This window comes from Pan paniscus, chromosome Y (assembly GCF_029289425.2).
Source record: "Pan paniscus chromosome Y, NHGRI_mPanPan1-v2.0_pri, whole genome shotgun sequence".
In the NCBI taxonomy this organism is placed as follows: domain Eukaryota; kingdom Metazoa; phylum Chordata; class Mammalia; order Primates; family Hominidae; genus Pan; species Pan paniscus.
In genome coordinates, this window is record NC_073273.2 from 34,783,807 (window position 1) to 34,800,024 (window position 16,218).

General features: G+C 39.9%; 1 protein-coding gene across 10 annotated transcripts; it reads right to left on the reverse strand.

Moving 5' to 3' along the window:
• Nucleotides 1-258: 258 nt before the first annotated feature.
• LOC129395558 (RNA-binding motif protein, Y chromosome, family 1 member F/J-like) lies at nucleotides 259-14,203 on the reverse strand. 10 transcript variants are annotated; one of them, XM_055107017.2, is made up of 12 exons: nucleotides 14,053-14,190; nucleotides 13,311-13,369; nucleotides 12,075-12,187; nucleotides 11,491-11,594; nucleotides 8,345-8,522; nucleotides 6,281-6,433; nucleotides 4,154-4,268; nucleotides 3,088-3,198; nucleotides 2,542-2,652; nucleotides 1,509-1,619; nucleotides 1,337-1,425; nucleotides 259-837 (listed from the first exon to the last, which is right to left on the reverse strand). In XM_055107017.2, the coding sequence occupies exons 3-12, from the start codon at nucleotides 12,181-12,183 to the stop codon at nucleotides 536-538; spliced, it is 1,383 nt and encodes a 460-aa protein (XP_054962992.1). In that variant the 5' UTR covers nucleotides 12,184-12,187; nucleotides 13,311-13,369; nucleotides 14,053-14,190; the 3' UTR covers nucleotides 259-535. The 10 variants fall into 10 exon arrangements, with proteins under 10 accessions (XP_054962992.1, XP_054962991.1, XP_054962994.1 ...); XM_055107021.2 differs by having other exon boundaries at nucleotides 260-837; nucleotides 6,281-6,430; nucleotides 14,053-14,203; XM_055107016.2 differs by lacking the exon at nucleotides 13,311-13,369 and having other exon boundaries at nucleotides 14,053-14,203.
• Between the last annotated feature and the right edge of the window lie 2,015 nt (nucleotides 14,204-16,218).

Below are 16,218 nucleotides of genomic sequence, written 5' to 3' on the forward strand. Positions count from 1 at the left end.
AAAAAATAAACATTTTCTGGTGAGGCAGACAGTTTTGTAGTCTTTCTGAAGACTTCTCCAACATTTTAACCTTGTTAGTTTTTAAAGAGAAACAGCCTAATTAGAAAACTTGAGCAGCTTGCAAGGGCGACATAACACATCCCTAATTTTGCATCTGTGTTCAAAGAAACAAAGGAAAACGTACAACAAACTACACAATTTACTCTCCTATTGAATTTGCTTTAAGCATGTGCGGCTAACCAATAACACCAGGCATCTTGCAGTACATGTAAAATTTTATTGTGAAAATTTTAAGGTAGATATTACATCTAAACACTTTTCAAATAGCATCAACAAGTATGAAATTACTTTGAAAACAATTCCTTTTCCTTTGAATACCTCAAAAAATTCATGGAGGAAGTCAGTATCTACCTCTCTCCACAAAACCAACATGTTTCTGTCAGTAATATGCAGGTAACGATGCAGAAATAACATTTCAATTTTTGATTTGCAAACAAGGTTTGGTATGCAATAACTATTATTTTGAATGCTTGCTTTAATATCTACTCGAGTCTCCTTTTTCAGATCGACTCTCCCCACCATCTACTATAGATGCCACATAACTTGAGCTACCATATGCTTCACGAGGATCAGGGAGCACCCTACCCAGAGAAGGCGCATTCCTTTGGTCTTTTCTGCAAACATGCTCACGATCACAATAATGAAAATCACCACAGCTCCTTGAGTAACTCTCCCAACTTCTGCCGTATCTATCTCGTGTATTACTATATGCATGGCAGGTGCTTCCACCATAAGACATCCGAGGCCCTCGTGTGGATGGTGCATCATGAGAGGTCCCTGCAGGGTTGATAAAATAATATGTGGGACTACATTTAAACATTTTTACTGCTATCATTAAAGCATGAAGTAGTTAAAGTACTATTTGGAAATATCTGCTTTCCTCCGCCTTTGTTGACAGGATATTAATCAAGTCTTCAATAGTCAGAAGGTTTTATTTAAGAGAAGTGTAAGAGTAGTATTTTGCAGCTTAACAAACTTAATTCTAAAGTAAATGCTCAGTCACATTTTCTTAACGTTAACTGAAGTTCTCACCTTCATATCATTCCCTAGGCTTTATACTGATAATGAGTACCAGATAAGCACTGTTTATTTTATTATTTGTGCACAATGATGAAAATGAATAAATATGTTTCTGGGATGATCAAAAAAAAAAGAATACTCAATATTTAAACATGTTGCATATGTCCTTTACAATTTTCCTTAGAATTTCATTAAAATAACAATCCGGTCTATTAAATAAAATTCTGTAATTTACAAATCCATCCTGGACCCTTACCGTATCCCTGAAATGCATCTCTATAAGAACTTCCACGTAGATGTTCAGAATGATCTCTACCAAGGGCCTCACCGTAGCCATCGTGATAACTAAATTGAAAAAAAAGTCTTTTCAATTTCCGAATGAACAATTTAAGAAATCCATTTGATAAATCCAGATAACATGACAGTACCTATATCCTCTAGAGGAATGTTCATCCCAACTAGAATGACCATAATCACGGTATGCATAGTCTCTAGGTGGTGGAGTATAATCCCTGGTTTCTCGGGAACTTGGACTATTTCTGCGTGCACAAGTTTAAGCAAGGAATGTTAAATTGTCAACTTGCAGTATCCAAAATAGAACTATATTACAACTTAAACACAGTTAAATTGCCAACCATCTAAATAAAATACCCACAGATCCCAAATGCCCAAAATGCCCAAATGCCCAAAAAGCACGTGAAACAGATACTGATAATCAATGATGCAGGAAATGCATTTCAAATAAAAAAGGAGCTTCCACACTTCACACACACACACTGGAAGGGCAATAAATTTTCAAAAGCAGGAAATAACAAGTGTTTGAGAGGATGTAGATAAAATGGAGCCCTGACACAATGTTATTTGGAATGAACAATATAAGAAATCTATTTGATAAATCCAGAAAAAGTTACAGTATCTATATCCTCTAGAGGAATGTTCATCCTGCATAGAATGACCATAGTCTCAGTATGCCTAGCCTCTAGATGGTGGAGCATAATCCCTAGTTTCTCGGGAACTTGGATGATTTCTCTGTGCATAAGTTTAAGCAACAAATTTTAACTTTTCATCTTCTAGTATCGAATACATGACTAACTTACAACTTTAAATTAAAAGGCCAAACATCTAAATAGATATTTCTCCAAATAAAATAGGCAAATGCCCAAAAAGCACAAGGGACAGATACTGATATTCAGTGATTCAGAAAATGCATTTCTTTTTGTTTTATTATACTTTAAGTTCTAGGGTACATGTGCATGATGAGTTAATGGGTGCAGAAAATGCATTTCAAATCCAAAATGAGATATCATATTTCACACACACAGATGAATGGCAATAAATTTTCAAAAGCAGGAAATAACAAGTGTTTGAGAGGATGTAGGTAAATTGGAGCCCTGATACAATGTTAGTTGGAACGAACAATTTGAGAAATCTATTTGACAAATCCAGAAAAAGGTACAGTACCTATATCCTCTGGAATCAGTTTCATGCCGACGAGAATGACCACAATCACGGTATGCATGGCCTCTAGATGGTGGAGCATAATCCCTAGTTTCTCGGGAACTTCGATGATTTCTGTATGCATAAGTTTAAGCAACAAATTTTAAATTTTCAACTTCTAGTATCCGATACATGACTAACTTACAACTTAAAATTAAAAGGCCAAACATCTAAATAGATATTTCTCCAAATAAAATGGGCAAATGCCCAAGATGCACATGGGACAGATACTCATATTCAGTGATTCAGAAAATGCATTTATTTATTTTTATTATACTTTAAGTTCTAGGGTACATGTGCATGATGAATTAATGGGTGCAGAAAATGCATTTCAAATCCAGAATGGGATATCATATTTCACACACACACACTGGAAGGGCAATAAATTTTCCAAAGCAGGAAATAACAAGTGTTTGAGAGGATGTAGATAAATTGGAGCCCTGATAGAACGTTAGTTGGAATGAACAATTTAAGAAATCTATTTGACAACTCCAGAAAAAGGTACAGTACCTATATCCTCTAGAGGAATGTTCATCCCGATTAGAATGACCATGATCACGGTATGCATAGCCTCTAGATGGTGGAGCATAATCCCTCGTTTCTTGGCAACTTGGATGATTTCTGTGTGCATAAGTTTAAGCAACAAATTTTAAATTTTCAACTTCTAGTATCCAATACATGACTAACTTACAACTTAAACAAAATTAAAAGGCCAAACTTCTAAACAGTTTTTCCCCAAATAAAATCGGCAAATGCCCAAAAAGCACATGGGACAGATACTCATATTCAGTGATGCAGAAAATGCATTTCTTTTTGTTTTATTATACTTTAAGTTCTAGGACACAAGTGCATGATGAGTTAATGGGTGCAGAAAATGCATTTCAAATCCAAAATGGGATATCATATTTCAAACACACATTGGAATGGCAATAAACTTCAAACAGCAGGAAATAACAAGTGTTTGAGAGGATGTAGATCAATTGGAATGCTGATACAATGCTAGGTTGGAACGGAACATGATGCAGCTACTATGGAGAAATGTGGTGGTTCCTCAAGAAAACAAACATCATTATCATAGGACCATGCAATTCCACTCATATACACCCAGAACCGAATAGGCATACTCAAACAAATATCGGTGCGTAGAAATACTCGGGTGGAAACAACCCAGATAAAATAATGGGTTAATAGCTTGTGGAAGGAGTGAAGTGCTATGATGTAAATGAACCTTCAGGACATCATGCAAAAGGAGAGGAGACAAATACAAAAAGTCATGTAGTGTTTGAGCACATTAACATTAAATACCCACAACAGGTTAAGTTCAGAGGCAGAACACTGACTGGTGTTATCTAGCAGCTGAGGAAAAGGAGAAACTGGGAGGGACTGCTTAACTGGTAGTTGGAGTTTTAATTTGGAGTAATGAAAATGTTCTGGAAGTCGATGGAGGTAGTTGTTGCCTGGCACAGAACGTATTAAACACCACTTAACTGTTCACCTTATAATATTTAATTTTGTTATGTGAATTTCATCACCACAGAAAAAAAAAATCAACTGTGTTTTTTAATTTTTCCTTTACCCATCGTTAGTTGCATAACCATCATATCTTGGTGACATGCGATCATTTCTCCAGGAAGATATTGTCCCTCTGCGTGGAGGAACTCCATAATTCTCTCTTCTTTGTGACATGGGACCTTTAACATTCAAATGATGGAACATTACGTAAAGAACACCAAATCTGAAACGCTATTTTCTCTTCTCTCAAACAACTTTTTTAAATTATTTCTTCTATGACTCCATTCTTTGTTTCCTAAATTACTAGACAGACATGACACTGTGAATATTTCTCATGGCTTTGGATAATCCCATGGCTTCCACAAGGCCAGTTCTTCTAATGAAGCTGAAGGCAAACATTAATGCTTAGGTAAAAGTTCATTTGTAATGGTTAATAACTACTTAGTTCTTATTTTCCTTTTCATGTAAATTACTGATGACTGTGAGTGACACAGGGAAAACATGTAAAACCATCAAACTCTTCACTGATTTTAAAGTTTACATACATTGTCCTTTCTCAGCCAAAGAAGGTGGATTTTCCAATATCATTCTGTCCATCTCACACACACATAAATACAGCTACCTTTAAATGACTATATGCTAAATGTTTACATAAAAGTTCTTTATCTCTAACTGGTTGGCTCTATCTTAAATGTTGACAAATTTAAATGTATTAGTGAAGATTTTCTAATGATGGTCAGGATTTGCTTTTACTGCAAAGAAAGCAATGCTATGCAAGGGGTCATTACAACATTGTTGCTATTTCAAAATAGAAAGTTTCTCCTTTAATATATTCTTCACTTGCTATTCCTTAGAGGTCAGTGTTTCACATATGATACCTTCACTGGCTAATTTTCCAATGGAAATGTGTTGGCTTGGGTATCCTGAAGCCAATAAATACCTCCTTTCACCGATACTCTACGTATGAAATGTAAAATTGAAAATGGCAGTTTTTAACTTCCTCCATATGTGGATGGAGGACTAAGAAAGAATTTTAATTTGCTCTGCTTAAACTTCCTTGCTAAGAACTTTTATTTATTGTCTTATTTTCTTCTGCTCAGTCTGCAGTCTTACAATTCTCAAAAGTATTACTTGCATTCAACCCTACTGCTCACCTCATGTTGCTTAGTTCTAAATTCTCTCCTCAAATAATTTCAAATCTTACACTAAGGACCTTGTGTTAATGTTTAAACATCCCGGTACAATCTCAATTACTGATTTACATACACCTATATTTCACAACTCTGCATTTCTGTGATATCCACTTAATTTAAGAATTTTGGACTCCTACGTGTCTACCTCTCGAGCCTTAAATTTATTTTTAAATCATATTTAAGCCCAATGACTCCTTGTCTGCTAAATGCTCTTGTAGTTCTTTTGAATCTTCATGCAAGCAGTGAGTATGCCTTGCACATACGCATTACTGAGGTCTCAGAAGCTGGATGGCCAGGCTTAGCGGCTCACACTGTGAGTGAGTGTGGAAGGCTGAGGCAGCTGGACCGCTTGAGCCCCGGGCTTTAACATCAGTTTTGACAATGTAGTCAGATCCTCTCTCTACAAAAACATAGGAAAAAAATGTAGCTAGGTGTGCTGCTGCATGCCTGTAGTTGCAGAAACTCGGGAGGCTGAAACAGCAGAATTGCTTGAGCCCAGGAATTTGAGGCTATAGTAAGCCGTCATCTCACAAATTTGAGGCTATGGTAAGCCGTCATCTCACATAGTGCTCTCTCACCTAGTAAGAGCAAGACTCCAACCCGGCAAAGTCACCGAACAAGCAATTTTTAGAATGGGACACCAGGGGACTTAGGAAATGGAAGAATTAATTACATCAAGAAGCCTACCATCAAAGAATACTGCTAGGAACTTTTAGAAAAATTAAGGGGAATTTTCTAGCCAACACAGGATTAAAAGGAATGTTGGCCTCACTCTAATCACTTCTTTGATCTGCAATGAGAAGCTCAAGTATTTCTTCAACATAAATCTGAAATGTACCTAGTGAGATAGAAACTATAATAAAAGCTATCAATCAGCAATTATGCTCACGTATGTGTCACTTCCCTTTTGTTCAATGAACTTAAAGGTAAGCATTCAGGTAAAACGGCTCATTTTCAGTCATACAAAAACTACGGTCTTTCTGTCAGGTAGCATTTACCTTGGCTTCCCATCCAACTACTGCTTCTTGCCACAGCAGAAGGAGCAGATTTTTTCGGAGGAGGCCCTCCACTTCTTGAAGATGGACCTCTTTTAACTGGAGTGAGTCCCCTAGAATAACTCATCTTGAGATCAGGAGTGTATCCACCATCTTCTGAATTTCAAACAAAATCTTTTTAGTTAACTAACATCACTGTTTCTTAAATGGCTAAGTTTTAGTTGTTTACAAATATTTTCTACATTTTATAACAAATTCACATTTTGTCTAAACTAATAAAATTAGCATTCCTACATGGTATTAGTACACTTCAAGCAATAAAAGTTCATTTAGAAAATCTAGAAAGAAACTCAAGTATCATAATATATCGGTATGAGGGAGAGATGTGGGAAAATGGGGAGTGAACAGGGCAGAAACCTATCACTAAAATATCTAAATATAATAGGCATAAAAATATTAAAAGAAAAATGATAACTGACTGTTTATATCCTTCTGTAATGAGGAAAAATTTTCAAAGCACATCATAAAGATAAACTAATTTCCATTCAAAGAAACTCAAATATTTCCAATACCAAGAAGTCACATATCAGGAAAATACATTGTCTCTAAAATTTGTTAACACAATATAGAATTCTTAAAATTCCCTTATGAGACACTAATTTTCAGATGAGACTATGCTGAATTTTAACAGTCTTTAAGAATTGCATATTCGGTAATATAAACATATTTTTTTACATCTACAAAAATGTAGATATATGCCAATTGCCAGGTGGTGTTACAGGTTAGAATTTATATATACATTCTCGTCCGTGGCAGAGTATAATTGAACCTCACCCTCAAGATCAGTGGAGACAAAATAGCCATGAAGCTATGCATCTTAAACTGGAGCAAACACTGCAATTTCAACTTGAAAACAATCTCCAATTAATTACACGTCTGGTTATTAAAACTCCAAGTTAATTGTTAGAGTTTTGAAGGTTGGTTAATAGATAATACAACTTAACCAACAGGTTTATTTATTTATTTATTCAGATGCACTCTTGCCCTATCACGCAGGCTGGAGTGCCATGGCATAACCTTGGCTCACTGCAGCTTTTGCCTCCCAGGTTCCCGTGATTCTCCTGCCTCAGCCTCCTGAGTAGCTGGGATTACAGGTGCACGCCACCACGCCCAGGCAAATTTTTTTGTATCTTTAGGAGAGACAGGGTTTCACCATGTTGGCCAGGCTGGTCTGGAAATCCTGACCTCGTGGTCCACCTGCCCTGTACTCCCCAGGTGCTGAGGTGACAGGCGTGAGCCACCTCGCCCAGCCCATCCAACAGTTTTTTTTTTCCTTTTTTTTTAAATATATGGTTTGTTTTTCTTTTGGATGTAAAGATGGACCCCTCATTTCTATTAAGTAAATCACTCATAAATATCATTTTCAGTGACTCAGCCTCCAGCAAAGAAAGATTCATACATATCTGTGAAGCCGTGGTTTTTAGAACTTTCCAGAGTCACACACTCTTTTCAGAAATTAAAGTTCTACATTTCTTCAATTGAAAATGCTTTATGGCAGGCCAATGTACAAACTCTCTGTATCAAAATTACAAAGCAATACATTTGCATAGATGTTTCCACATGTAGACACAAGAAAACAAATACTGCAAAATCAATCTTCAGTATTCAGTTACTTTTTCCTGTTGGAAAATTTTAAATATTACATCGTACTTTGATAATACAACTGACACGAAGTTCTGGGCCCTAAAGTAGAAAACTCTAAAGTATAATGAATATAAATGGGTTCTGCAGAAAACCGGTTGAGTACAGGCAATCAGCATTCACAAACACAACCCAGTTTCAAATGTGTGTTACTTCAATGCAAACTTACTATAATTTTAAAACAAATGTTAGATATTAGTTCAATCATTCTTCTAATACGCCTTTAGTACTTAGAAATAAGTTTGCTTATTATCAATAAGCTAATTTTCTCTTCATACAGGAAATAAAAAAATTGAGAAATTTCGATATCGTCAAACTTATTTTCTTTCAGTCCTATGGTTCCATCTTTATATTTTAAAACATTACCCAGGTGTCCTTCATGTGAGGGAAGCCACCCTCTTGTTCCTCCACTGCTTCCTCTTGCAGATCTCAGACTTCCTGAAGGGCTTCTGTTTCTCGAAGAAGCTGGTGGTCTCCGCCTACCATCACTTTGAAAAGATGGTTTCTTGGCTTGTTCTACTTTTATTGCTTTTCCATCCAAAGACTAGAAGTATTAAGGGTACTATCAATAACACTGGCACATTTAACGTATGCACATTTTACAAACATTTTTACATCAACTGTAGTTCAATTCGAGGTATTCTCTCTCAAAAGGAAACTTTTTTTTCTCCTAAAATGAACACATCTTTCGCAATGCCAAATTTGAGACAGTTACTGAGCACATGCCTTCCATTAAGGGACCAAACACAAATTCTATTTTTCAAATTCCTTGAAAACTTCTCCATTATTAAAAAAAAAAAAACTCAAACATAAAAAAAAAAGATTGACCCATCACACATTCTATGGAAGAATGTGGCACATCTGTTTTTTACAATATATAATCCACTTCATCTTTGTAGTCACATCACTGATTTGAAAGTTGCAATGTCCCAACGAAACTTGTGTCATTTAAAAAAAACATGAGCTTACTTTTTCAGAGTGATTAGTCACATTACTCATTATGAGTTGTTTCTTGTTGGATTTGCTAACACTTACATAAAATGTCCCCATATGATTTACAATTCTATATTGACTCTAAAAATGTTTCTGTAAATGTGATCCTTGTTTGATCTCATTAAGTTTTCTTGCCTTACTCATTTCTTACCTTGCCTTAGACGTGCCCCTAAAAAACGAATCTTAATATAGTACTTCAGGTAATTTCTCAGAAATGCTTAACTATCCTAATTAATTTCATAATAACATTTTTCACTGTAATCTTTTCTACAGGCCACAGCAATTTTTGAAAACAGTTCAGCTAATAATGTGATTTTAAAATTACATGGCTTTTGTTATTTGGAGGAAGGACTTAAATCCCTGAACAAGACCCCTTGCAGCCACATCGCCCGTTGTTCCTACCTTGAAACTTCTTTTGTTATTTCTGGGCTCAAAATATTTTCCCCAGATTTGCCCACGGCTGCTTCCTTCCCAGTGTTCTGAAGTCAGCCAAAATTCCTTAACTGTTAATTCCCTCTGAAAACTCGAAGAACCTCCTTTATTGGCCATCTTAACATTAATGTGCATACAACATTCATAGTTATTTTAACACAATAAAATATGTGAGATGAAGTAATTTAGAAATAACGTTGGCTGGGCGCGGTGGCTCACACCTGTAATCCCAATACTTTGGGAGGCCGAGGCAGGTGGATCATGAGGTGAAGAGATACAGCTCATCCTGGCTAACAGGGTGAAACCCCATCCCTACTCAAAGTACAAAATTAGCTGGGCGTGGTGGCATGCCTCTGTAGCCCCTGGTACTGGGAGGCTGAGGCAGGAGAATCGCTTGAACCCGGGAGGCGAAGGTTGCAGTAAGCCAAGATGGCCCCACTGCAATCCAGCCTAGGGCACGCAGCGAGTCTCCATCTTAAAAAACAAACAAACGAACAAAAACTTTACACAAATTAACTGCCCTTTTGCTTGAAAACTAGAGGGAAAAAAGAAATTATCATAGATTCCTATACAGAAGTCAAAATTATCTCCATACCTACCACAAAGCCATGAACCAAAAGCAACTCTCGGTTTCTACCACAGCTTGAAATACTAATTTATAAGGGTGAATAAAAATGTACTTTCTGCTATGTGACAGGAAGTGTGCTAGATGTAACAGAAAGAAAAGCAACTAGCAAGACTTAAATATGCACTATATACAATTTCACGATCAATAGATTAATACATAGTACAGCGAGTAGAAAATACCTACAATACGCAATGAGGAAGAAAATATGAAATCTAAGTGGTTTTTGAAGCATAAATTTTATTTATGAGCCATACACAGGGAAGGATAATTCTCAAGAAGTCTAAAAAAGCACTTTGGGAATAGCCTGAAGACTAACAGGACCTAAAAACAGATTGGGATAACGTTATTTATTTATTTTATTTATTTTTTGTTGTTTTGAGACGGATTCTTGCTCTGTTGCCAGGCTGGAGTGCATCGGCGTGGTCTCGGCTCACTGCAACCTCTGCCTCCTTGGGTTTAACCGATTCCCCTGCCTCAGCTTACTGACTAGCCGGAACTACAGGCACACACAACCAGATGCAGCTAATTTCTTTTTTTTTTTTTTTTTTGTATTTTAGTAGCAACAGGGTTTCACCATGTTGGCCATTATGGTTTCTTTCTCCTGACCTTGTGATCTGCCCGCCTTGGCCACCCAAAGTGTTGGGATTACACGCATGAGCCACCATGCCCGGCATGATTGGGATAATGCTATAAAGCAAAAAACACTAAAGAGCACAGAATGGAATGCTCTTGACTACAATGTAAAGGAATTCAATAATTAACATAATTACATAGAAGTTTAAAGCTTAAGTAAACACACAATCTCTAGATTTAAGACTCAACAGGACAAGAGACCATTGGTTCAATCAAAACAAGTCCTCAAACACACTGGGGAAATGAGTAATTAGCTATTCATGTTACATAAATTACTCTGGTGACAGGAAAGAAATGTCCTTAGGAGAAAAAGCAAGCACGGAGCCAAGAATGCCAGTTACTTCTTCTGTTATCTGACTTCAATGTTCTCATATTATTTTCTATTTTCAACTACTTAACCTTTCCGTAAATGTAAGGGTCTCATTTAAATACACTTTTGCAAGAATATATTTTCATAAAATACATTCTTCAAGAAGGAAAGAGTCTTTCCTTCTTGTGCATCTGTTATTAATAGCATTTAATAAATATTGACTTATTACTTTCATTTACATGAGGGTTCCTTTTAAGTTTTAAAGCTCTTCAAAACCTTTTAAAATCTATTTGCACTCATATCGAAATACAAACATAGAAAAAGGTTACCAAATATTAATTTATAGAATGTTAATTCCAATACCCTTCCAACTACACTTGCACGTATATGGCACAAAAAAGAGGATGGCTTCATATGTCATTCTACTATCTTCAAAAGTTTAGTAATATTAAAAAGACCTAGAAATATTGTTAATTGAAGAACAGAGTTAGAATATTAGTAATAAGGGACTCTTACCTTTCCATTCATATCTTTGGCAGCATTCTTAGCATCTGCAGGGTTCTCAAAAGTAATAAATGCAAAGCCTCTGGATTTGCTGGTTCGATCCTTTATCAAAAGAACTAAAATATATGAAAACATTTTACATTCATATAATGGACTCATCAAGGTACTCACCATCTAAAGGTTACATCAAACTAAAAAATAATTGCATTTCACATCACTATTATGGTTCTCAGTACTCAGTCACCCCTACAGTCAGTCTAGTTTATTCCAGTTTGTTTCGGAACTCCACAGCACATTTACTTTCCCTCATTTTCCTTTCTAAGTAGTAGGTTATCCTTTCCACAGAACCTTAACCTACTACTATGAGAATTTTCCAAATATCAAACGGATACTACAAAATAAGAGTTTAAAATGCATAAGGCATTTTAACGTAGGTATACAATGAACTTCGAAAAAATATATTTTTTCAAAACATATATATATAACATACATATTTTAAACATACATATTGAAATATACATGTGAAAATACACACACACACACACACACACACACACACACACACACACACACAGAGACACGGTTTGAAGAGTTACCTTCTGATATGGGACCATGTTTCCCAAATACTGCTTTAAGCATCTTCTCATTGGTTTCTCTATTGAGGCCACCAATGAAAAGCTTGCCAGGATGATCTGCTTCTACCATTGTGCTGTAAATGGTAAAAAATTATCTATATTTAGATATAAATAAGCTAAAAAGAGAAAATTTTATTACGTACTGTGCTGAAAACCCAAGTAAAATTCCCTTCCCGAGGCTGACATCTTTTTAGTATTTCTTACTTTATATATGTAAAATTTGTAACACTCAGAGCAGAGGGGCACTAACTTCATGGACAAATGCTGCATTTTAGTATGTACCTGACAAAATCTCACTTCTAAAAATTAGATAAGAAAAGCTATTGTAATTTTCCTCAGTTGCAATATGAAGAATGTCCCCATTTAAATAATTTTATTTGAAAAGAATCTATTTATGAGGTACAGTGTGATGTTTTGCATATTTTCTTTCTTGAGATGTATGTCTCCTGTTGCCAAAGTGAACTGCTCACTGCAGGCTCTTCCACCCAGCCTCAACTGATCTTCCTACATCTCAGCTTCCCAAGTAGCTAGTACTACAGGCGCTTTCTACCACAGCTGGGCAATTTTTTTGTATTTTTAAAAATAGACAAGGGTTTCCCCATAGTGCCCAAGCTAGTCTCCAAATCTTCGGCTCAAGTGTTCTGCCGGCTTGGGACTACCAAAGTGATGGGATTTCAAGGGTGACTCACCACACTCAGCATGATATTTGGATAAGAGATTAAATCGAGCTACTTAAAATGTTCTAGGAGGAGAATATTCTAAATATTTTACCATCTTTTAGTGATTTGAAATATACAATAGGTCAAAGATCCCCGAACCCTAGCCTTCAACCCGTACCTATCTGTGGCCTGAATGTGATGCCGGAGGATGACATGTAATACCTGTCTGTGGAGAATGTAACGCCTGAGGATGACCTGAGGTGGTACACTTTTATCCGGAAACCATCCTCCCTACTCCCTCGCTGGCCCTCCCTGTCCCCGTGACAGCCTCACTGCCCCACCTGGCCTCTGTCACATTGCTCCTACCGGAAGACCCGCCCCACCACGTGCCCCTCGGAGCCCTGCCGCCAGCCCCCACTCCCAAACGTGTCCACCTCGCCGCCTTCTTCCCCTGCGCAACCCTTGTCTGAGGAAAAACTGACTTCTACTAAACCAGTCCCTGATGCGAAAATAGCAATGAAAGAGTCCATTACGTTACCCAGGCTGGTCTCAAACTCCTGACTTCAAGCCATCCTCCGACCTCCACTTCCCAAAATGCTAGGATTACAGGAGTAAGGCAGTGTGCCAGGTTAACAGAATAACTTAAGCGCATCTATTTTGTTCCAGTTTTCGGCTATCTAACTCCATTTATCTCGGTTACACCCACTTATTCGGTTTAAATTATTTACGGTGCCAAAGATACATGAAACATCTTTCAAATACTGTCATACAACGAAGGAGACAATCACAGGCTTTACAGAGGCAAACTGAAACTCAGATTATTTGTGGCCCCATATTTCTACATACACTAAAGTAACACAATTTATGTCAAAATTTGATAATTTCTTCCAAGCAAATCAGACACGCGACATGTGCTAACTAAAAGTGTGACTTTTTAATCGCAGTGGTTAAGTGTATTGCCTGTATTCTGAATTATGACCACATTCACAGAGAAAACCCGCTTTAATAAAAAGTGCACATGAAAACAAATGGCGGCTTAGCACCATCTCCCACAACTAGTCGGACATATTAGGCACTTAAAGGTAGAATCCTCAGCAAAAATCAATGAGTTTAACGAAAGTGAGTCTCTTAATAGCACTGAGGAGTTCTTTCCCCCACTGACTCCTCCCGTAATTCAACAACCACACATAGAAAACCCATCCCCTTTTGTAGACAAAATCCCAAACCTTTGCTTTCTATTCTTGCCGAGAGACCCAGCTGTCCAGAGAAACAGAAAATACCTGCGATTTTTAGTAGGACAAAGAGCCTGAGGTTCGCCTGGCCCTCAGGCCGTACGGAACCGGCTTCGGAACACCACAGGGCCAACTGCGGGAAGGACAGCGGCAGCTACCCTGAGAGGGAAGGACGCCAGAAGCCGTGCCCGGAAATCCCGCCTACCTCCAGCGGCCAATCATTGCGAAGGCGGTGGGCGTCAGCCAGTTCCTGCGAAGGCTGTGGGCGTGTCCTGAGGCCCCTCCGCCCCAGCTGGCCTGCAGCTCCATCATCTCGCGGTAACTCTTCCGAGACCACGCTTGTGCCATGTGGCGGGCGGCGGTGGAATAAGGCACACGCGAACTGTGAGCCCTTTGCAATTGTGGGCATGGAAGACCTACACCCTAACTGGCATCCTGAGTGTGGCAAGACATTAATTAACCCACAGGGAACACATGAAACATCTCACTTCATTAGGCAGGCTAGGCTGATGGTACCGAATATTGCAGATCCAGAGGGGAGAGAGAGGGACAAGCGCTGCCCGCTGGGGCGAGGGCAGCGGCGGTGGCTTGGGGGGATTGGGGCAGGGCGGGTGCGTGGGACTAAAGTTGACTGGTACGTTGCTGAGGTGGAATTCCTCTGCACCAGAAGCTGAAACCCTGCAAGGATTCTGTCAGGTCTAGGCAAATACATACTCCGAGTTCCATGGTTCCTCCCTGAGGATGCTGTACTCACAGGGGCATTCCAAAGGACTTCTCATCCTGTGTCCTGGGCACACGGGAGGCCTACCGCCATGGTCGCCAATGCAGTGATCCGTGTGCACTGCTTTGCTGGTGCAGAGGCTCTCACAAATGCAGTGGTGGCCGTGGTGCCTGCTAGCGGGGCTCTGGAAGCCAGGGCCTTGGCATCCGACTCCAGGGCTGCTGTGCGCAGCTAACCCTGCTGGGTATCTGAGCCGCAGTGTGAGAGTGACAGGCTAAGGGCCCTGTGGGGCTCCCCAGGAACCCTGTTCCACATAGGTGTAGGATGTGGTTCTCAGCAGGGCAAGGCCCGCAGGCCTCTCCTGGAGTTGCCCCCAGAGTCGAGGGGTGCCGGGGGAGGGGGTGGGGGGTGGGAGGCACAGGCTTTGCTCTGTTGGAGCCTCAAGGAGGGCACCATGTTAAGGCTGGAGGCTGTGCAGGAGAGGATGGTCTGTGCACAGAGCAGGAAGACAACCCTGGGGGAAGAGGCATGCTAGTGGGGGATGACATCATTGCAGAGATGGAGGTGGTGGCCAAGGAGGAGGCCAATGTGGAGCCACAGCAGGAGGACCTGCAGGCACAGCCTGGCCCTGGCCCCAGTACGCCCCGGCCAGCAAGAGACTCGCTGGACGTCCTTCACTTGGAGCTCCGCTACGTGAATGTCCCAGGCCACATGGCATCCCCGGCTTCTGGGCCAGAGCCATATCCTTGCAGCTTCCAATTCGGGATGGTTGGCAGCAGGGGATGGGCGCCGAGCTCCCGGGAGCGGAGGTGGGGGGAAACAAGGTGGTAGGCACTGGCGGTCAGCCAGGATTCAGGGCATGGGGGACAACAAGGGGAACCGAGAACAGGCTCATGCACATAGGAGGGCAGCTGAATTGCATGTGCCCTGAGGGCATGTGGTAGGGACAGGAAGCCAAGCACAGCACTCACCAGGGAGAACAGCAGCGCCAAGGACCCATCATAACAGCAGAAAGTTGAAGGATACGATTCACTGGGAAAGTCCCTGGAGGAAGGGGAGTCTGCATGCCCATGCCAGCCATGGAACTTCCCTGCTCCCCTTGCCTGTGTCCAGCAAGCTTACCCCAGAAACACAAGGTGCTCAAGACTCGATGTCACTGTGCACGGGGCTGCTGTCCTATGCAAGGCAGGCACTGTCTCCCCAGACACAATTTCTTCCCTGTGCCAGCACTGCACCCAAAGATGTTTAGGCCCTGAGTATATATAAGCTCCCTTGAAACCACTCGAGCTCCATGGGGAGAGCCAGGCACAGCCCCGTAGCTACTTCTACCCACAGCGGTTGCCTGGGGTGGACACGTGCACCCCTCAGGGAGACCAGGAGAAGGAGAGACCACACACTCAGACAGCAGCAGAGCCTGTCTAGCACCCAGCACAGGAGGGCCTCCTGCAGCTCAGAAACGCCGAGCAAGTAGTCGCCTCACACAACAACACCCC

What these genes read in the sequence shown, in the direction of transcription:
- LOC129395558 (XM_055107016.2), bottom strand. Translation starts at nt 12,183, where the DNA reads ATGGTAGAAGCAGATCATCCTGGCAAGCTTTTCATTGGTGGCCTCAAT. An exon ending in CTCACATGAAGGACACCTGG is followed by an intron (nt 6,434 to 8,344) that starts GTAATGTTTTAA and finishes TTTGAAATTCAG; the next exon opens with AAGATGGTGGATACACTCCT. An exon ending in AGATGCATTTCAGGGATACG is followed by an intron (nt 838 to 1,336) that starts GTAAGGGTCCAG and finishes TCAACCCTGCAG; the next exon opens with GGACCTCTCATGATGCACCA.